Raw genomic sequence first — 23,417 nt, 5'->3', positions numbered from 1 at the left:
AGATAATAAAACCTGCTCCTGATCAGATCTTTTCCAAAAGCATTGCATGGCTAATTGCTAACACCCTGGGAACCAGCAATTCCTGTAGTCATAAAAACCGCTTGTAAAGTCTGCTTGCTTAGAGGAATTGAAGATGGAAAGGTTAAAATGTCCTCAGATACCACTCTTTTCACTACATTTGAAAGATTGATGAGTCTATGAAACAAGGTCAGCTGGAGTTTTCTTCCGTTTTTCTGAGGGATCTGTAATGACATGATATATCCTTTCTTCTGCTGCACATCCTTACTCCTACTTGTCTGCACTGTCTGTTGAACTTCAAGCGTTGTTGTGTGGAGGTCTTGCTTTGTCAACCGTCTTCTGCTTCTTACAAATCTGCTCAGAAGTGATAAGCCTTCACAGTCAATCAGCCCATGGTGGTCTCTTCGTCTCTTCAAACTGAATGGGAGCATGGCATATTTTGCTGTTATATAAAACACCTGGTTTATATATGTTCTGTACATCTCTGTATCTGCATGTACGCTGCCTTTTAGTATTCACTGTAGTTTGTTGACCTGTCTCTATACTCTCATTTCATTAGGAATTGGGGTATGAGTGCATGCTGCTGTGAGCATCTTCTGATCTCTCTCTGTTTCTTCTTTCTCTTTAAGACATTCCAATTTCTGTAGCCCAAAAAAATCTATGCAGAGTAGGCTATCATTTCATTGATCATTTTCTCAGCTAAACCTGACCTTGATACTAACAAAGAAGAGGCATGAAATAAAGGACTAGAGGTTTTATTCTATTATTAAACAACTTCCACTCAATAAACTAGTAAAAAGTTCATTAAAATTGTTGAAATAGGTGTAAATAAACAGTTCTTTTAAAGCAAATTTTTGTCTTATGACAATAAACAATCCATTTTTAGCCTAGTTTCTCACTGTTTTTTAAGAACTTCTTGTTCTGCTGGAAATAACTATAATTTTATATTACACAGCTTAACAATAAGTTTTTTGGTGGAGACAGGATTTAAAAAATCTGCTGTTCCATGTGTGATTCAATTAATATGTAACTTACAATTTTGAAGTTAAGACAATAGACATTACTGCTCATAAATAATGTATTTTAGCTCAAAATTAAGATGATACATTTAAATTATATTAGGATATAGTAGCTTTTTCCAGAGGTGTGTCAACCTTGGGCAGAATAAGCATGTAATAACATTAATTATGCCACCTAAAGGTCACTGGCAGCAGCAGATGTTGAGAATTCAAGTAGCAGCAACACAACAATGAATCACTCTATGTTTGAATATTTGCCAACAGCATTTAAATGGTTTCTTCACCCAATATAAATTAAACCAAAATTTGAGCAACTCTTATCACATGCGTCTTACTTTTAGTTGTAGTTATGTTAGGAGGAATATGAAATGGCAAAGTCTCTGGTGAGTTCTCTTGCAAAACTCAAATTCATCACAATCTATATTCTTTACTTCAACCTCATTTTCTATGGGCAGCCTAAGACAGGGAATTGAAGTTGTGTTGATATGAGTATGAAACAGAATAACCACTCTTTATGTACGCAGTCACAGACAATAACAAAAGCTACATGTGTCTACAGCACAGTTAGCACCACGTGTCTTAGGTAAGCCAAGGATGGAAGTGTCTGATCTGAAATTCACAACATGCCCAATATGGATAGAGTTTTCTGTTATTGAAACAGGCATCTGGGCTTCTTTTCTAAAGCACAGAAAGTTGGACAGAAGTTATTTTATATTAAAAGAGTGAAGGCCTGTTCGCCCAGAGAGGATGTAGATGTCCCATTTCTGGAAACATTCAAGGTCAGATTGGACGGGGCTCTGAGCAACCTGATTGAGTTGATGTCCCTGCTCATTGCAGGGAGGTTAGACTAGATGATGTTAAAATCCCTTTCAGCCCAAACCATTCTATGATTCTATGATTCTATGATTCTATGATTCTATGATTCTATGATTCTAAGGCTTCCTCCTCTAAAATTAATTAGTAGCTGATGAAGTTGGATTTCTTCTCAGGGCCTTCCAAAAGAAGTAGCTAAAAACTTAATAGGCTCACTGTGTGTGGTGCTGGAGGCACCTGATGGGCCTGTAATGACGTGAATTAGGGAAAAAGCAAATGAAAATGTCTGTATTATATAAGCCTATTTTAGTGATGGCTGCAATGACTCTTGCCAGTTATCACAAAAATTATACTTAAAGACTGTCAAGATGACAGACAAGTATAAACAGGGTGGAATTCAGTTCAAAATCAAGACAACTGTATGTGCTTCTGTATGATGAATGGTTATTGTCATCATCAGGAAAGTTCAAAAGCTCACTGTAGGGTTCACAACTGTATCTTCCATACAGCTGTTCACAAATGTATAGGAGAGGCAATAGGGAGAACCAATATTTCCTTATGTTGGCATAACACAGTCTAAAAAGATGCAGAGCAAAGAGGGAGATGCAGAGACAAAATGTGGTTAGAACATATTCTTGGGACAATCATTTGCATGATATTTTTTATTATTGTTATCACTAATTACAGGGAAGCTGTTTTCTCAGGTATGTGTATGGATGTGAGGGAGAGAAGACTCCACCAAATATAAATTTGCTTGTTATCCTCTGAAAATAAATGCCACTTCAGAGTCCATTTTTTCACCAGTACTATTGGCACCATTGCCAGTGGTGATATTATGTCATGTTCATCTACCACAAACTGTAAACCACTTCATACGTTCAGCAAGAAGACAGTTCTTCATATTAACCAAAATTTAACATACAATTTGAAACAAAATGTAGTCACCTACTAGGATGAATTGAGATCACTCTCCTCAGGTAAATAAAACTACACTGCCCAACTAAAACATTAGAGACCTTCTCCACCCTCACTTCCCATGGAGATATAACAATATGAACTAACCAGAAGAATTAATGCACACATCTGATGTGATCTCATCCTTTAACAGTGACTTCACACCCACTTGTGCAATTTCAGCCACCACAAGTTGATAATAACTTTTCTCCATAGTTAAGTTTAACAGGGATGGGAACACCTAAACTGAAGTAGTTCCTTAGTGTTAATAATACAGTATTTATCCAGTTGACTTAATGGATTGTTTTCCTGGGACTTGTCTATAACCTTAGAGTTTCTACCTTAACTCCAAGGCTAATATGGATTCAAGTATATCTGAAATTTTAGTATGAGAGAAGTTTTCTTGACACTTTTTTTCTCCAAATGTTGATGATATTGATTTTCTGGAGGGAAGATGGTGAGATTTGACAAGAGTGGTTTGCCAAACCTTCTTTGCTGAAGTCCTTTTTCTACTAAAACAAACAGGAAGATTGATTTTTATTTCAATAGACAGAAGATTTCAATCCTGATATATTTTTCTGCCTATATATTGGGCATCATCAGAAGATGGAATATAAGAAAACAAGGTACTACCTGTGACTATAGAGTCCTTGGACTTGATCTTAGGATTGTAAAGAAAGTTTCCACTTGGGGTTTGACGCTGGGTACCTGAGACCCATCCTGTGTTTTGATGTGCTCTCCAAGACTCTTAGAATGTAATTGCTGTCTATACTTTGAAAATGAACAAAGGAAACCTCCCTATGTCATTTGCTGTATGTAATCCCATGATCCAAAAGAACTGGCTTTCTATCTAGTGTTAGATCCATCCCAAACTCCTGTTCTCAGCAATGCCCAGTAAGAGATATAGCAGAAGATCTTTCCAGCAAGGACCTATAGAATAACTTTTCTCAAGCAGAATTGTATTTCTTGTCCGTAATAATTCTAAAATGTCTTATGCTGTGATGTATGAAGGTTTATAACCCTTCCATTCATTAACATTTGTTAACCCTTGGGAATATCACAGGTAGTAGATCCCATTCAAGTGGGAAAGTGCTGCTTCACTGTGGTTTGTGTCATGAAATGATACCATGAAATGGGACTGAGTTATTCTCTTTATGAAAGCAAACTCTACCTCTTTCCTGAAGGTGAAGCACCCTTCATACTATCTCCACTAGCTTTCCTTTGTGAAGCTGTGCAAGTCTTTTCTTTCTTTTGAATAGTCAATGAAATACCATAGGAATAATGCATTTGAGATAAAATTTTAAATAATAATATGAATTACAGTTAAATCAAGTAATATAGCCTAACTGTAATCTAGACTGCCTGAAATATAGCAGTAGTGAAGAAGAACGTATTATTTGAAACCCCGTGCTGAAGTAATCAGAAATGTCACCTTCTTCACTCCTGCCTAACTGATCTGTTCCTTAACTACACACATCCAGTAACTTTAAGATCAAGAAAAGCATCAGTACTCCTGTTTTGTGACTTCTGTTTTCTGCAGCTTCTGTTCTTAGTTGTTGAAACACACCATTGTGTTAGATACCCTGCTGTGATTTTGGTGTGTACTCCCCTCATGCATGCTCTAAGAATTATTTAGCAGAATCTGGAAAGGGGAATATATTCCTAGTGTTCAGTGCAGCAGCTAACCTCCTAATCTGTGTAAAAGAGGGCATTAAAGTACTCTTAATGTACTGTATGTGTTTAGTGGAACAGACTTGTTTTACACTTCTATAGATTTCATTGAATGAATTGCATGGAATGCTGTAATGGTTTGCAATGCAACATGATCTAAAACATTGCATTTTTAACCCAAGGGGACCAGCAGGTTTATTCTGTTTGCATGTGCTTTCCCCTAGACTCTGGCTGCCCTAACAAGAAATTCAATAAATCTGCTTCCAAATCATCTTGCACAAGCTTTGCATGTCCAGTCTGGGCCTGAGGAAATTAACAAGCGAATAGAGCACACCATCGACTTACGGAGTGGCGATAAATTGAGAAGAGAGCATATCAAGCCTTTTTCACTGATGTTTAAAGACTCCAGCCTGGAGCATAAGGTAGCTGGGTCTTGGTAGCTGCATTATTCACAACTCAAATTGTAATAACTGTCCACTGAAGTAGAGAAGCTATAGGTTCTGTCTCGAGTTGTTTGTTTTCTGGTTTTATTTTTCATTTTGTTTCAGTTTTCAGAAGCTGGGACCTAGCTAGAGATCATAATAGTGTTGTGGTGCAGGTGTTATAATGCTGCAATGATTGCATTTAATTGTTGGAAAATGCCTACACTGAGCAAACTCTGCTTCTGAAAACAACAGCCATTTGCCGGGTTTCATTTGCTGTCTAGTACAAGTAGTTTTCCGTCAGATGACAAGTTGCTTTGGCACAAATGGTGATTGAGCATATTAATAAACTGACACTTTTATTCAAAACATATATCTATATTTATATAGATATGTTTCTTTCATTTAGTCATAGGATACATCTGATGTCCTCTAGGCAGCTGCTATGTTTATTTCAAGTCAAAACTAATTTGTCAACTCTTTGTTTTAAACATCCTTTTTTTTAACATCTGCTTCTAGAGGTAAATATTGTTCATGTCTTTGCTTCTCAACAGCAGCATGGTCTTACTAATTTCTATTTCAGTCTACATCCAGGTGTAAGTTATAAGTTAAAAAAGATAAGGCAATGGGGGAATTTTCCTTGCAAACTGATGGCATGAGGCAAGGTTGCACAGATCTCAAATTATTTCATTGACTTGTATGCTATTCCAATGCAGCAACAGCAGGTCTGCAATAGGATGTGCACTTAGACTGAAAAGAAAGAAAAATAATGGGGAATTGTAAGCATGGAGGCCTATTTCTCCATCATCACTTTAACCTCCACTGGAAAACAGACTTTTTTACTGACTTATGGGAGACCAGTCCTCAGGTGGTTAGAGGTTAATGAAAACCACTGGAAAAGAAAAATTCTGCTTGAAGTATATTTAATCCCTTCTTTCACAAGCAGTCTTGCAGAAGGAAAAAGAAAGGTTAATTTAAAAAAAAGATTCAGTTTCCCTAGGAGGATATTTATGACACTGAGACACAAGGTAGAATCCCCAAAGCTGAATTAGCCACTATTGCTGCAAGAGAAGATACTAAGATATTTCTTTCAGTGTAGTCATCATGCAAAGATGACAGGAGCCCAGAGGAAGTGAAATCCAAGATTTCTGATATCCTGTGAATTACCATCTAACGGCCCAAAAGTCATAAGTGATCTTTAATCTTTTCAAGGCACAAGGCCAAAAGATAAGGTGAAAAAGTCTAGACAAAATACATTTAACCTAGAAGGTGAGGGATGATATATCAGATTTTTTTTTGTGCAAAAGAGGAACCGGGCTGGTCACAAACAACTTGCTGAACGAGCAAGATAGCCAATGGTTCACCTAGTCTTGCATTACTATTTAATAGAAATGGGGCCTGAACATGGGCTGGAGTAAAGGGACACTGCCCAGAATCAGATCCTATATTCATAATATAAACTTCCTTGTAATTTTAGACTTCACAATTAGCAGCCACAAGGAAAATCCATACAGAAAGGGTAGATTTTCACTTAAATGCAGTTTAAGCAAGGCGTGTGTGTGTGGAGGAATGTTTTAATCCATCACATTACATAGGTCAGATTTGAAATATTAATAATGTTTTGAATTGCATCTGGATGGCAAAAAGTCTATGTAAAAGTCAACATTCTGAGCAGTTTTGATACACTTTCTTCTCAGTATGACATTCCCAATGCCAACATGTGCTGCAACACTTAGAAAATCATGCTTTCATTCAATATTTCCTTAGATGTTAGTCTCAACTAGTAAGCACAGTCAATACAAACACAAAATCCTTTCCATAAAGTGGACTGGATCTTCTTTCTGTCCTCTAAATCTGGCTGGGTTTTAGCACTCCACAGGAGTACAGTTTTAAAAAATAGCAGCACTCTTTTACTTGCTCTGGTTCCTCCACCTCCAACAGCTGGATAGATGCTGGTCAGCAACCTCTTTGCTTGCATTCAGGGTGCTGGGGCACCATATGTGTGCTCAGAGAAAGATGGGGAATGCGCCAGGATGCAAAGGGATGATGTGGATTAAGGAAAGATGAATCACAATGTCCTCTTCATTATAGGTGGGGGCAATGTCTTGTGGGACAAGGTGGCAAATGACCCTTCTCTCCTTGTTTGTTGGTGCAGTAATTACAGGTTTGTCCTGGTAGCCTTAGTGTTAAGCCATAGTCTACAGGCAGTCATAAAAAAAATAATGTGTGAACTGTTTTGCTACAGTAAGTAGCTAGTTCCTCCATGTTCTCTTATATTACTATGACTTTCTCCCTTCTTCTTGCACATTTAGGAAGCAAGACAAAACAAGTTCAAACTTAAATTGGACGTCTCATAAAGCTATTTCAGAAGCTTTTTCCCTCTGCTCTCCCCACCCCTAACCTTTCTGTCTGGAATTATGCTTTCTTCTAGTCATTAACATTTTGCAGCTGCTTACATGACCTTCTACATCATCATCTTGAGCTGCTCCCTGCAGTGTTGCTGAGCAAGTAGACAATATATGACTATGGACCTCACATCTCACACCACCATTTTCATTTGCTGCCACTCACCTTCTATTCAGACCAGTGGCAACTTCAAGTCAGAGATAGCTCTGAAGTAAAGTAACTTCTGCTATGTAAAATCTTGAGCCCTCACATTTAGCCATCACACTTTCAGGCAGCACTGGCATCTGCCTAATTCTTATTTCTTTTACCTGTAAGTACTTCTCAACTTTACAGTTATTCAGTAGGCAAAACAATCAGTACCCATAGGTGAGATCCTGTTACATTAATCTTGTTCAATGCGTTAATGCTCTGTACCTCAAACATCAGAGAAGTGAGTAACCATATGAACAGTGAACTACGTTTCTTCCTCCTGCATTAGTAAGAGGATTACCATGCCATGAGATCAAAAATCTTTTGGGGTGACTTGAATAGATCTGAAATGTCACGCTGGACTTCTGTTTAAATAGTCTGGGTTGTTTTGGGGTTTTTTTGTCATTGTAAAACAATTGCAGACAGCAGATTTATGCTAGCGATGAAAGTGCTGGTTTGCTTCCTTTAAGGTTTCAAAAGGTTAAAAAAAAAAAGTAATTTCTGGAATCAGCATGCCTAAAACTACCATGAGAGCTAGAACAGCTCCTGGTTTACAATGGTTTAAATGACTGGTATATCACAGCAGTTTAAGCCATTGGTACATCTTCCCACTCCTCTCTTATCTCATTGCCCCATGCCCTTCCTGGTGATAGAATAAATGTAGATTCCACAGCAAGCAGTAACAGTTGCATTAGCAAAAGGGTTATCTCCCTGAGGCAGGATGTGTATTTCCCCATGAATTTTGTAATACTTCTTTTTTCAGAGGATTTGTGCAGGATCCCCACCTGGTATATTTTATAGTTTCTTTACTCAAGTGGAAAAGTCATTACTAACCTGTATTTCACTCATTAGCTCTTGATATCTCATTTAGAGACTAATTCACTCTCAGTTTTGCTAGAGGTTATTTTCACAAATAGGATATAAGCAGATAGAGCAAAAAACTCATCACAGGAGAGTGCTTCTAATGGTAGCATGAAAATACACTAAGGGCTTCAAATATGCAATAGCTCATAAGGAAAGTCTGATACTACTTTATATTATTCCCAATAATTAAAAGATATCATTATGATGCTCTACCTTAATAGCAGTGACTTGGAGATATCAGTAGCATGTACTTTCATATAGGATAAAGCATAGTAACAGGGCAGGGAATTTTACATGCTGGTAGGGATTTTGTTAAGGAAAGTTTCCAATGTAAAGAGTTGTATAAAGATATTCTAAGTCTTCCTGCATATTTGTATTGGGATCATAAATCAGACTGGGCTTAGAGGTGAAATGTCTACAAATTTTCTGTGAGGTGAGCACACTGAAAATATCAAAAGAGCTTTGAATTTCACAGTACAGGTTTTCTTAGGTCAAATATTAGACCTAAGTATCGGAGTTTCTCTGTTTCAGAATTTCTCATAGGTGAGATAAATAGAAATTTAATGAGTAGGAAAAAAAATTGCCCTTCCTGCATGTTGTATCCTTGCAGACATGGGCCTGCCTCTTTCCTTCAACCCAGAAACTTCCAATGGCAAGAAGGTCTGCAAGAAATTCTGAGCAAAATCTGGGCCTGTTCAGCATCTTCTTTTCTGTCATTCATCAACAACTGGATCTGTGTCTACTCTTTGGTCTTCTCAGGAGTTCATCTATCTCTTCTCCTGGCTTGGGCTTCCTGATATGTCTTCTTCTGTCCCTCCCCTGTACTGCAGAAGCTTTTCCAGTGGCACAAGCCCATTGCTCCGAAGAAAAAAACTATGGACTCCCTTTTCATTCATAAGGTCCTATCTGAGTCAAAGGGCAGCAGCGAGGATAAGACCAAAAACCTCCCCCAGTGCACAAACACTTTCTCTAGGTGAACATGTAAAGCCTGTTGTATTAGCAGTACACCTCTTTCAAAGAGCTCTGGGAAAAGAGAGGAGAGGTGGGGAATAAACAGCATTACTTGGCAGAGGAAACGTGGGTTTGCTTATGCAAGCTCAGTTTCAGCTAGCTGGCTGGGCTAGCCAGTAGATAAACAGTGCTCCCACGACAGCGCAGGCAAATGGCTCAAGTCCCATGGGAAGCAAGGTGAGCCTTTGCTACTCCATGAGCAAGTCGTGCCAGTGCGGGTAGGTCTGTGGGATATTGCAGCTAAGGTTTTCATTGCAGAGTAGGCCACATTACAATTCTTCTACCACTCTACACAGCTCTAGTTAGCTATGTGCCTCCCCACACTTATGGCAGTGTCTTGAGGCTTCTTCTATCCTTCCATAACTTCTCCAAGTCAGTAAGGGGTAGACTGCTACAGAAGTGCTACTTAATCATTGATGTTTGTGCCGCCTCAGAGATGCTAGCAATTTCTCATCACAACATTGTTGCTGATTAGACCACAGTATTCATCCTTTTCACATAATGCTTGACACAGCAGGCAATTCCGTATTTGTGTTTCATTCAATTAGTTTGCTATAATTTCCCTAAGGAACAGCTGGGATTTCATGTTATATTTTAAGGAATGTACCTTCCTTTTTCCCTTTGGTTCTTTTTGTCCCTCAACCAAAAAAATCTGTGGTCCATTGTTTAAGCAGACTGATGCAGTTTTGTTTTCCTGCACATGAAATCAGGGCCAGTGCTTCTGTGCTTCCAGCAGCAAAATGGAGTTACCTGCGAGCACCATAAAAAATTATGTCAAAGTAATACTGCTTCTGCCAAGAGAAGACACGGGGCATAATCACAGCAGAGGAAGAGTCAAAATAAGGGACACCAAGAATAACCCCCATCTTTAACAAATGGGAGTAGGGAAAAGAGAAGACTTTTGCCGATTTCAGGAGCTTGAGACTGTTTTGACCAGATGTTTATAACTGAGATGAAGGCCCTACCAAAGGTCCATGTAGTGAATATAATCTAAGTCTAGATAGGATCTTCCTTCAAGAGCTGTTAGCTATAAAAAGCAGTTCACAGCTGAACTCTTTCAGTGTATGTTCCTGATACATTTCTTAATTAGTTTTAATTTTTTTTTCAATTATAATGTTCTATAGGCATTTATGACTGCCTTATTTCCAAATTGCTGGAGAAAGATTCTGATATCTGATATCTCTTTGATTCTGATTTCCTTTTGTTCTGCACATGTAACTCTTAACTCCTCCAAAAATGCAAGAGATTGAATAAAATGGAGCTATTGTTCAGAGGAGGAAAAAATGACCAGGGCAAGTATCTATGTGACTTTTTAATTAGGTGAAGAAAATGTGGTGGCATCAGTATAGAATAAAGAGATTTCCAAAATATGACTATGGACCAATCTTCATCTGCTGTAAACAATTGGCATTTAACTGCATTAGCAGTGATAAATACTGACTGAGGTCTGGGCTAAAGTTTCCACTTTAACTGATCCACTGTGATTCACTGACGTATCCCTTACTCCTTTTCTTGGTGACTCCCACAAAAGGGGAACCTGATAACATTTTCAGTGATTTGATATGCTGGAGAAAGATACTTGCATAATAAACCATGATAATAATGCACCTCAGATGGTCTCTTAAATACTAATACCTTCATTTTCTCCTTGGAGAATGCCCATATTGCCAAGTTTCTGCACAGGCTCCTCACAAGTTAGGATATGGAGATCATGACACACATCCCAAATAGTCACAGAATGTCCCAAACTTTGTACTTTTCTTAAAAAAGAAAAGTAAAAGAAAAAATAGAATGGCCTAAATTTGGCAAGCATGAAGACACCTCCGTGACATCGTACATGCAGAGTCACAGCTGACTTCAGTGTTTCTCTTCAGGTGAGGAAACCCATGGTTCCTCTGGTTAAGCTATTAAGTATTTACTATTCTACTCAGCAGCACAAGCCCCTACTATCTACCTGGGGATTTTTAAAGCAAATAATTTTGAAAAAGAGGCAACCAGGTAAAACAACTTTGTATTGCAAATTATGGAGTTTTACTCTCTTGGATAAAGTATTTTACCAGCTTATTAATGATTTATTTGTTGTGTTTCATTTTTAAAAACAAATTCAGGTTTATTGATTTATTAGCTCTTCCTGCTAATTTCCCCAAAGTCCTATAAGCATCAGTCTTTATGAAACTACTGCATGGGTTAACAGCTAATTTACCTTCTGTTGTTTTTTTTATTCTAGTATTCACAAATGCGGGATGAAGTATTCAAATCAAACTTGGTGTGTGCATTTATTGTTCTTGTATTTATCACCGCTATCCAAAGCTTACTTCCTTCTTCCAGGTAAATACAGAAATATATCTCTATGTATCGGATGGTGCTCTTGGGAAATAGTGGGATAACAGTTCTAGGACTGACATGGAATGAACCAATAAAATCTGCTTGTTCCCCCAAAATGCTTGGAAATATTTTTCCACTTTTTTTTCCCAATAATAGCTGCTTTTGTATCACATTAGCTGCAGCTACCTGTTTTCATGTGAGACAGCAGCATCTGCTGACATTATGTTGTTATGTTTTTAAGCAGAACACCCACTGAGATAAGTGGGGAACTTGTGGTTACAAAAGTTTGACACGATGTGGCCTGCTGCTTCCAGTTCTGAAGTAAAACATGATCCAGACGTATAACAGTGCTTCTTTGCTGACTGGTAATCACCTTAGGAATCCGTGACTGGTTTGGTTTTGCTTTATACATGCTACATAAGACAATTGTACTGCTGTGCTTGGTTGCTGATGATACATATTACCCAGCTGCAGAAAGCAGTCTTGTGCCATTAAGAATCAGCAAGGAGGTGATCTGGTAGAACTTTTCTCACTTCTGCTGTTACCTGGGGCTGACCTAGCCAAAACTTCCTATCAAGGTGATGAAAATGTAACTTAGCTGAGACCTCCGTGTCCACACGTTTCACAGAGTCCAACCCATCAATTGACATTTGTGTCTACTATTTAATAGTGAGAACGCTAGAGTGTGTACAAGGACTAAAGCCAGTTTCCAAGCATCATAGCAGAGCCAGCAGAGCATGACTGCCGTTAAAAGATGCCCCTGGTCCCATTTGGTCTTTGGCAGAGCAAGTGCTAAAATGGAAATGCTCAGATGAACATAGTTCTCAGGTGATTTCTAACACTCAGATGAACCTTAACTTATGGCTCTCTGTAGAATAACCTTGAAAATACAGTATTTGTATAAGAAATAAGACATTTATTGTGGTACAGTAATGCAGCACTATTTCTTGAAACATCTCTGGAAGACCCAGTTCAACATGTTTATGTCTAAGAATACCAAAATGGTGGTTAGATGCAGGCAGGCAACTGCACTCTGCCGCAGTGGTGTCCCATGTTATTTTGTAGTTCTCAGCTGGGAAAGTACTCACAGTAGTACGTGACCTTCTGCTGTTCCTTATGTGCTATATTGTTCTAATACTAGTAAGTTTGTTTGCTTTTTTAAAGTTCTTCTCCCAACACACATTCAAAATTCTTCACTTCTGGTAGCTGTTATTTTTATTTTTTTCTCAGTATGTACAAGAAGATTTATGGATCTTATTAATGGAACCTGCTTTCCAAAAAGATTTCTGCTGCTATATCAATCATTGCCATACCAGCAAAAAAACATTACATTTTTTCTATCTGCACAGATTCATCTCCGTTAATTCTCATGAGGGTGTCTGGTGCCATTGGAATTAGGGGAGAAGGAGTCACATAACCACATTGCTTGCAGCTGTCTCACTTTCTGTTTCCCATCTTGAACAGTAGTCTTGTGTTTTTCCCTGCACTTCACAAATGCTTTGTGGACCTTTTTGACAATGAATGTTAAAGAAGCTGTAAATATAAATATGTTCAAATAAAGACTAGATAAATTCCTACAAGAGAAGATCAGCAGAGGTTTTTAAACAAAATTATGGAACCTTGGCCTCAAGAATGACCTAAAAGATTGATTGCTGGAACCTGGAAAGATGTTTAGGGTGTCACTTTTGAAAGAGAAGTTTTGGAGCCACTTGGGTGTTTTATGGCAGTTCTTATGTTCTTTCAGGAGCAGTAGATCACTGCAAGATTTAATACAGCAAATTTTGGTCTTCTTTTTCAAGTTCTGATACTCTGCTTCAAAATCGTGTTTCAGTCTTAAAAAAGCATTCCTGTTAAATGAGAAAGTCAACAGCTGAGAGACACTAAAATAACAGGATGAGGGATTTTGAGTAAGAAGGTTTCAATATGTTTAAACATACTGAATGAGGAAATAATCTGGAAGTTTAAATTTCCTAAGTTCCAGCACATAAACAGGCTACCACAAAGTTAGGCAGGACTTGGATTCAGAGAGTCTTGCAGATAACTGCATGCTCATGTGTTATATCTGTAGTAGATATCAGAGAAGTAAACTACCACAGTGGAAAGCATGGACATAATTTCTGTGGAACAACTAACAAACTATAATTCACACTACTCATTGTAACTTACCTATTACCTAACAACACATTTAAGTGTCTTTCAGTGGATGCTTCAGAGCTCTGTTGTACAAGGACGGAATTTTATATTTGCTTAAGTACACATTTGAATATTTTTCTGAGATGAGTCTTTTGGGGATTTCTGGAAATTCAGTGAAATAAAACATTATTTAAATCATTGTAAAACATATCTTACTAAGTATCTTCAGGGAGTTTCCCAGATAGGTTGCCTTAGTCTCTGTGTTAAAAAAGGAAATCATCTTTCTATTATACTTTCTACTGTGTGCGGGAGTTTCACAGTTTTATCTCAGTTTATATCTGTCTCCTGCAGGATAAATATTTGATCCATTCATACTTTTGCCTGACAGGGCAGGCACATCACTGAATTTAAAAATATTTGCAATAGTTTTCATTCTTTGAAATATTGAGTTGGGGAAATTACTCTAAGTGACATAAATTAATGCCATATTTCTGCTGTAATTATCCTCTGTGAAGCCATTAAGTTACATTGCCAACCTTGCAGTGATTCATCTCCGTCCAAGAAGCCTGGGAGTTTGATTCATTTCCTGTAATAAACTTTCTATATGCTCACACGGGCAATAGATCATACTAGCATAGACTGCTGAACTGCTCTTATTTCTTTCAGTTTTTCACTGGCTTATTCTTGTGAGGGGGGAAAAACAGATTTCAAATTGTTGTTCATTTAAACATCTGCGTCTTCTGTTTTACGTAAGTTTTCCTTCTAGCTCAACTCTTGATTTGCGACTGTACACAAGGAAGATGGAAGGCAAAAGCTCCATTTCAAACTCCCCCTGATCTTGGCAGTAAAGGAACCCCTAGAAAGAAAAGCATTTTGTCTTGAATGAAGAAGGGATCTCACAACTAGGTGTCCTAGTTCCAGAAGAAGCTAACGGATGGGAGAGTATTATGGCTGTTTGTTCCTATTCCTCTAACCTTGGCTATGTCTTCTGCTGTACTTGATCCTATCAGCATGCTGCCAACAAAATCTTAACACAGATACTGGATTTATCTTTTAGGAGGTCATAGGTGTGCAGAATTCAGTTTTGTTTTTATCTCAAGCAGTTTTGGACAAGAGACAAACACATCAATGTTCAACCAAACAGCTACAGTGGAAGACATTTTGTTGCCTATATATTTATTACAGACAAATAGAAGGCTATGGTTTCTCAGGCACCTAAACAGGTTATGCTTCATTTTGGATTGTTATCCCAGACTTAGGTCCCTAGATGCTCCCTTTATAGTACCTTAATTCAATAGCACTGGATCTTATGTGTAGAGTTCGGCAGTCCAAAATAAGAACTCATGCTTAGTGTCCTCAGGTCTGACCTCTTGAGGCTTGACCCTAATCTTTTTGAAAGCTTTAATTTAGAGCTGGGTCAGGCTAGGTCTGCAGAATTTGTAGGCTACATCTGCATATATAGACTGCCTTTATATATCTGAGATATAAATAGAAACTATCAGTTTCAAAGAGGATCTCAGTCATTTGGCTTTGAAAAGCAAGAAGACTATTGCAGAACACCGCTGTAATGTGGGAAAATGAAGGAATTAATCTCACCTATCTGTCAGTGTCTCTATCCCAGGTTCAAAGTATAGCCACTGGAGAACAGGTCAATCAGTGGATCTCAAGGTGCTTTTCACCTGCTATCAAGGCATCATTGCATTGTGTCCTACTTGGTAACCTTGGGACTTTCAGCAAGTCACAAGACTCTTCCCACAAAACTTTTAGGCACACAGGATGAAATCTGTTGCTCCTGCTCCAGTCTTTGTTTCCTCATTATTCCTACTCTTCCCTTCATAATATAGTTTGGTTTTACTGGCTATGTTGTTCCTTCTTTCAAAAGCAAGCTTTCCTTCTGAGTGAACTTGATGGAGAGGACAGGACTCTTTTGGTAACCTTCTCCTGTGTCCTGCATTCAAGTCACACACAAAACTCTGACAAAGCTTGTTGGAGTGAAATGCTGACCCAAGTATAAGGTAACATTTTGTACCAATGATATGTCATCGAAACAGTGTCAAAGCTAATATTACCACATGGAAACTCTCAAAGAAGGTTAATGTGTAATTCATCTTATCTTAGTTCATTGGGGAACAGAACTTCCATTTTGATATTTTTCACACTTTATATCAAAATGTCTTGTAATATAATTTAGTACTACAAAAAATCACTTATATATATATATCTTACTTATAGCAGTTCAGACATATTCCAAAAGAAAAAAATTCTCTGCTAACTACAGCCTTGTTTTCTGTTTGTTATCTGTTTATCCCATTTTATTTCCTGGACTCCTACAATGCAAGTCTCATTAATCTTGAAGTTCTGAGAGCAGGAGCTGTACATATAAGCCATAGCTGCATTTTTCTGTAAATTATTCTGAGGTTTGCATGCTGTTTTCAAATTCTTACACATTGATCATACTTCTTTGTTAGTTTGATTAATTTTAGTAGCTGTTAGACAAGAAAGTTTGAAGAAAATTACATGTTATTCTGTCCTGATACTTTAAAGGAGTCATTGTCCCAGCAAGTCTGCTTGGATGATCAGACCTGGGAGTCCTGGTGGACGACAAGCTCACCATGAGCCAGCAGTGTGCCCTTGTTGCCAAGAAGGCCAATGGTATCCTGGGGTGCATTAAGAGGAGTGTGGCCAGCAGGGCGAGGGAGGTTCTCCTCCCCCTCTACTCTGCCCTGGTGAGACCCCACCTGGAGTACTGTGTCCAGTTCTGGGTTCCCCGGTTCAAGAAAGATGAGGAACTCCTAGAAAGAGTTCAGAGGAGAGCAACAAGGATGAGGAGGGGACAGGAGCATCTCCCCTATGAGGAAAGGCTGAGAGAGTTGGGCTTGTTTAGCCTGAAGAAGAGAAGACTGAGAGGGGACCTCATCAACACATACAAATATCTTTGGGTGGATGTCACGATGACGGAGCCAGACTCTTCACAGTCGTGCCCTGTGACAGGACAAGGGGCAATGGGCACAAACTGAAGCATAAGAGGTTTCAGTTGAATATGAGTAAAAACTTCTTCACTTCGAGTGTGACAGAGCACTGGGAACAGGCTGCCCAAGGAGGGGTGTGGAGTCTCGTTCTCTGGAGATATTCAAAGCCCACCTGGACGATGTCCTGTGTAACATGTTCTAGGTGACCCTGCTTTAGCAGGAGGGTTGGACTGGATGATCTCCGGAGGTCCCTTCCAACCCTTGCCATTCTGTGATTCTGTGATTCTGTGAAAATATTGTCTTTAAAACACTATCAGATTTAATGTATATCGATCAATATCATCACAGCTGAATTAGGGTATTAAAAATCAAAACATTCTTGTAAAAGATAATATTTAAAATTAATCAGGCTAAAGCATACAGGAGTACAGTTCTGCACTTAAATCTCTTTCAGTTTAACACCTGTACCTCATATGTTAATGTCTTTCCCTTCAACATGACCAACATTTCCCCACATATATTCTGATTTATGGCCTTTTTTTTAAAAAAAAAAAAACAAACTCATATTTCCTTATGAACATAAACATTTTCATTTATCCTGCTTCTCAAAGTATTTTCTACAAGCATCAGTACTGTGAGGAAAATGTACTCACAATTTTCACATAAACTACCCAGTACATCTTTGGTGTCTCCTCAGTAAAAAGATTTTTGACATTTATCCATCAGCTGAAAACATGGCCAGAGCTAAGAAATGCCAATTCCAACACAGAATGATTCTCAAGCTTGTCCTACTATTTCCATGTATCCTCTCCTGCCATTATCTCAGACTGATTTCCTCTTCTCATTGGCTGTATACTTATTAGCTATGGTGAAACTTTCTAGAGTGAAAGTTTCAGTTATGTTAATAGGCTCAAACCACAGATCTGAATTCAGATCTGTATGAGTTTGGAATTTGCCCTTCTAAAGCCAAATCTGAATGGCCTGAAATTGAGGAGAATTTCCAGTAGGTTAAGATATAGTCCATTCAGATTCAGGGAGTAGATCTGGCTGATCTACTGAAAAACAAGGAAAGAAAAGCTATGTTGTTGTTTTCACTTCTATTTCTACCTTACACCCTAAAATTTGTCTTGCTATAGGACACAGGTGTACATGTAGCATTGCACCCTACCCAAAGAGAAGAGGGATAGGTGACATGTAGCAAAATCTGAAACTTGATGATTTCAGTAAGAGAAAACATATGTTTATAGAAGGCTGAATGAGCAGAGTACAACTTACCTGCATTCAGCCACCTGAAAGTGCAGAATTCTCCCCGGAGCACCCTGATAATGCACTTTCAAAGAGTTTTTTCTGTGTGACATTATGATTAAATCACTGCAGTGTAGTGGCATGTATACAACTATGTTACTAGAAATTTTTAATTACTTAATTCAAAGCTTCAAGTTTAATCATTCTCTTTATAGCAAAAAGGGAAGGGAAAACAGATTGAAGAGGGGAGATGTTTGCAGGAACATTTTGCATGGGTTTGATCTTTGGGAAAGGAAATACAGAAAGACAATGACTGGCACAAACGGGGACAAAAAATCTTGACTTTTGAAGTGCTGAGTGCTTTCTTCTCAGAAAAGTAAAACAATTTACCACATTTCCCAACCACATTGGTTACTTGACTGACTTCAGATCCCAGATTTAAGCAAGAAAAAGGAATAAATTTAGAAAAATATAATGAAAGTTGGACTAGAAGAAATTGGTTTTTAACGGTTTATTCAAAGGACTTGAACTGTCTGTTCTGTGTACAAAACTTCATTAAGGATCACATTTGCAAGAACAAATGTTTATGGAGTATGCCAAATGACATGTTTTACTTAAACATGTTTAGATCATAGAACACCTTTTCATCTGCTTTATATTTTAAAGGACTTCCATGAAAACAGTAGATAATTTTTTTTTGCTTTTTTAGAAACCAGTGAGATTCTTTGCTGCAGCTGATCCACTATTGATTAAAATGAGGGGAATCTTGCATTTCTGTAATTATTGTTCCCTGACTTACTCCAGAAAACAGGCTGCATTATTGCACTCACTGTAGAGTCTGCGACCCTCAGTAAAGTGTGAGTTTGACACCTGTGTTGTGCTGTATACGAAATATCACTCTACTCAACGTCCCCAGACTAGCTTACAAGAGTGGGAACCAGCTCATGCATAAGAGGCAGCAGGATCCTACAGGCTGAATAGATTTGCTCTGAAAGAAACGTAAGGGACACCTGAGTCCCAAAAGAAAGGACATTCCTGCCACTCAGACTTTATACAAGCAGGCAGCAGCACTGGCAATGATTTCCCTGGCTTATTTATTCCACAGCAGTTTCTCAGCAAGAAACCGTGTGAAGCAATGGCAGACCTGTGGAACATGAACAAATATTTTCTTTCTCTGGGTTTTTTCCTAGACTAATATTCTCAGATTTGTGATGACAGATTTTTCCTAGTCTTAGCTGTTTGCACATTTATTTTTATTAGCAGTGGTATTGTGTTGAGATTTAATGCTGGCTTCTCTTTCTTTTTTTCTTCACAGGGTAATACCAATGGTCATTCAGTTTTCTATTCTGATTATGCTGCACTCCGCTCTTGTGCTAATCACTACGGCAGAGGATTACAAATGTTTACCCTTAATGCTCCGGAAAACTTGCTGCTGGATTAATGAGACCTACTTGGCCAGGAATGTCATCATATTTGCATCCATTCTGATTAATTTTCTTGGAGCCATCATCAATATTGTAAGCTTATAAGGAACCAGGGAATATTACACAGGAAAAGATGATTCATGAATTATTAACCTTGTTACAAGACTTGCTAACTAATATGTTTATAAACCAGCTATGATTTAAATATAAAAAGAAAAGTACCACAGCTTCAGGAAATTCAACCTGATGCTTAAACTATGTATTTCTGAAATATCTAATTATTTCTCCCTCATGAGTATCATTTATTTTTACAACCCTTTTGCTTTCTGTTCAATATATCTACCTTTTGAGGACCATTTGTAATTTTCTGACACACTGATATACTTTCTTAAAGACTGTCAATCCAGGTAATGCTTATAGATATTAAATTCCTCATCTCACAGTTCTCCCATTAATTAGATTACTAAAAAAAATGAGAAGTATCAAAAAACCCAGAAAATATCTTCAAATAAAGAATGGAGCAGGTCAAGCTGAGCCAGTAACCACAGCATGTAAAAAGAAATTTAAAAGAATAATTCTAAACATCCCTTGCCTTGCTCATTTAGTGGTTTGACAAACCCCTTCAACCCAGATTCACCTTAGATGAAGTACCAAACGATGGGCATAGTCACTCTCAGCTTTCTTTATAGTCAGGGCAGAAAAACAGGCATCCCCAAAGATTTGGTTTGATCATATTGGTCCCAATAAAGAGATTTTTCTCTCTCCACTCTCTCCCACACAGGGATTTTAGTCTGATTTGCCTCCTAATTTATGCATCTCCACTAAGGTTCTAAAGAGTGACAAATCTAGAGCAAATTTTATCAGTATATCTGTGAGGAAAGGCATGTACCAAGCTTTGCTTAGCAGCTGTGTTAGATAAAAATATTGGTAATTGAATACTGTGGGCTTAGCTCTGTACAGTGTCACAGGGTAAAAGAGTGGGGTCTTGTATGCAAATACAAGAGAGTCCTGATTACCTGGATGTCTTCAGAACCATGAGACAGCTTTGCATGAATCAGGCAGATTTCCATGTCAGACAACCTGGCATGTGTTGAAGCCTGAGCCAAGAGAAGGTAAATATCTCACTGACTGATAGATTAAAAATAGCATTTTCATTACTCTTTCCTCTTGTAGGGTACCTTTTATTGGATGTAGCCATGCTTTTTCATCTGAAATTCATTCTTTCTAAAATATTTATTTGCTTCTAGATGAGACCAGGAAAGCATTTAGTGACAGTAATAACAATAGCAACTATAACAGCCCAGCAGCAACAATAATTATCCTTTAATAATTAATAATAATTATGATTATTATATCATTAGAGTACGTATGCTGATAAGTCTATTTCAAGGGTTTGCTTCATCTTTTGCTAACAGATATGAGGCTTTATGTTCTATTGCTGTCATTTTTCCATGATTGAATTCAGGTTTCCAATATGCGAGGACTCAGCATCTGTCTGGGTTTGTTAGTGATACCATGCAGTCACTGATAGGAGAATTAGAGAAAGAATAATGTACCCACCGATTGCTGTCCTTACAGAGAAAATATAAATACGGTAAATGACAGGAAGTTCAATAGGGCTGAAAACTTCCTGAAGATAAGGACAGTGGTACATTACAGTATAGATCACTAAGTAGTGTTGTAGAATTTAGTTTTGAAGTCACGTTTGATAAATATGTGTCAGGGAAGATCTTGGTAGAATTAATCTTGCTTTTGAAACATGCGATCCATACCCAATTTGCTATGGATAAGGTGATAATGAGATTTTCCCCTGACTTGTTGTGTAATATTTTTTAAGATTTGGTCTACTGCAGTCTTGTGGGATGTCTAGGCCAGTCAAAGAAATATAATTATTTTTACTGTCAGACTAAGTGGGTCTCTATAAAGCAGTAAACAGTTATATTTATTGTCATATATTTGGAATGGCAATGACTTGAGTCACCAAGTCCTGACCTCTACAGGAAATCACAACATTCAGATAACCTCATTATTTCATATGTCAAAATTCTGCCCTAATAATAGTTTGCTCAGGAGGGACCTGCATGCATTAGAACAGGTAGTGCAGCTCAGCCTTGCAGCTATATGTGTCCACTGAATTCAAATGCACACAGCTGGAGGGGGCAAAGACTCAGATGCTTTCTAACAAGAGCCATAAGGCTTTAGTTTCACCAGAGGGGCAAATGAGTCTTGTGGTTCTTTACATCAAGGTCAAGCTGAGCCAGTAACCACAGCATGTAAAAAGAAATTTAAAAGAATAATTCTAAACATCCCTTGCCTTGCTCATTTAGTGGGTTGCACAGGCAACCTAGATAATGTTGCTGCATTGCAGACATGACTGAATTGCTGAAAGAACAAACAAGAGAGTTCCAAGTTCAAAATTCATTAGAATTCAATTATAACAAATTGGGCCTCATTAAATAAACTCTCTAACTCTGTTGGAAAGAAAGACAGAGAATCTAGCTTGTACATACCAGGTTGATGAAATGACCTAGTATAAACATCCAGATTGGATTAATATATGTAACGGGAGACTCCATCTGCTTTAACTGTCAAAATATGAAACCATTAATGATTCTTTTCCTGTATTCTAAGACCATAATGTATTGCAACTCAACACTGCTGCTTTGTTTATATTTAATACACTTGGTTTGAAATACCATTAAAATGAAAGCAGGTCATAACAGCAAAAGGCAGTATTACATTCTCAAAACCATTGTATCATGAATGAATTTTCATTCCCTTCCATTCTAGGCATCATAGTTGCAGCTCTGGCACCACATTATGTTCTTGCACAAGCCAATGCTGCATGACGCCATGGGATTTTGTCCCACATCTAGAAGGATAACATTGTCCATAGCAATGTAGCAGAAAAAACCTGCTTACAAACAAGTGCACACATGCAGTCTGATTTTATGTTCCCAATTTAATAATTTTCTCTATAGTTTATGGCAAAGTATAAACATTTTGAGAGGGTAATTCTTAAGAGTCCAACATCAGTCCTCCAAAAATCCCAGAGAAGCTCATCTTTTAACTTTGGCAACAAGAGAGCATAGGAAGGCTACTCAGATGCTGAATGTCTGTAGTGTGAATAGCTCACCTCTTTCCATTTCACCTCCACAGTGTGTCTTCTTTCTGTCCATTCAGTCCTTAATGCCAGTTAAGGAACTGGTATGGAGCGCAACAGGTCAGCCACTTCCATCCCAGAACGCAGCCAGCCACTCAAGCACTTAGTCACCAGTACACAATGTAGCCCTGATTTTGTTTTCTTTCTTCACAGCTATGGTGTGATTTTGACAAACCAGTTGCTTTGAAGAACCAGACGTTCAATTCATCTGCATCTTTTACGGACATCTGTTCCTATCCTGAGGTATTTCTGAGCGTACTTTTGAATCTGAGGCACGGATGCACAAAGGTTACATGGCAACCCCTACCTGGAATCAATGACCTGTGCACTGCTGGTGGAGCCAGCTGCCTCAACAGCACTGTGAAGCTGAACCTTGGCGCCTATCCATACACTGATAGAAAAAGCAGAGGCGGGTTACAGAAAGAATTAATTGTATGGTCTAATGGGGCATTACAACTGAGTTTCAACCTTTGAGCTTCATACAGAATCTTTATGCTGGAAACACATCCAGCAATGATTCAGTGAACATACGGATTCAAAATTATTCAAATGATTCAAAACACACTACTTAATTCATATGAAGTCTCTTACATAGCAAAACCAGCAGTCATTCTGCTGTAGTTATTTTAAAATTCCATTTGGAGAAAAAAAAAATCCTCTCTATGATGAGCAAGCAGGCAGCAAAATCAATGGGTTTGTCATGTGTAGATAAAAGAAGTTCGTTGCTTAGTAAGTCACATGGCGGTGTCATGGTACTACCAGCAGTACGCCACAAATTGTAGGGATGCAGA

At 38.1% G+C, this 23,417-nt stretch overlaps 1 protein-coding gene across 1 annotated transcript in view; it reads left to right on the top strand.

The window, feature by feature from the left end:
• Positions 1-23,417, top strand: part of ADCY8 (adenylate cyclase 8) — a 127,171-nt gene that overhangs the window by 78,855 nt on the left and 24,899 nt on the right. The window contains exons 8-10 of the mRNA XM_035903425.1: positions 11,595-11,695; positions 19,355-19,556; positions 22,780-22,869. Of these exons, the coding sequence (XP_035759318.1) occupies positions 11,595-11,695; positions 19,355-19,556; positions 22,780-22,869 (393 nt within the window). The remainder of the gene's footprint in view (positions 1-11,594; positions 11,696-19,354; positions 19,557-22,779; positions 22,870-23,417) is intronic.

Source organism: Egretta garzetta, unplaced genomic scaffold, assembly GCF_000687185.1.
Source record: "Egretta garzetta isolate BGI_Z169 unplaced genomic scaffold, ASM68718v1 scaffold50, whole genome shotgun sequence".
NCBI classification, from domain to species: domain Eukaryota; kingdom Metazoa; phylum Chordata; class Aves; order Pelecaniformes; family Ardeidae; genus Egretta; species Egretta garzetta.
This window is presented reverse-complemented; position numbering and strand designations above follow the sequence as displayed.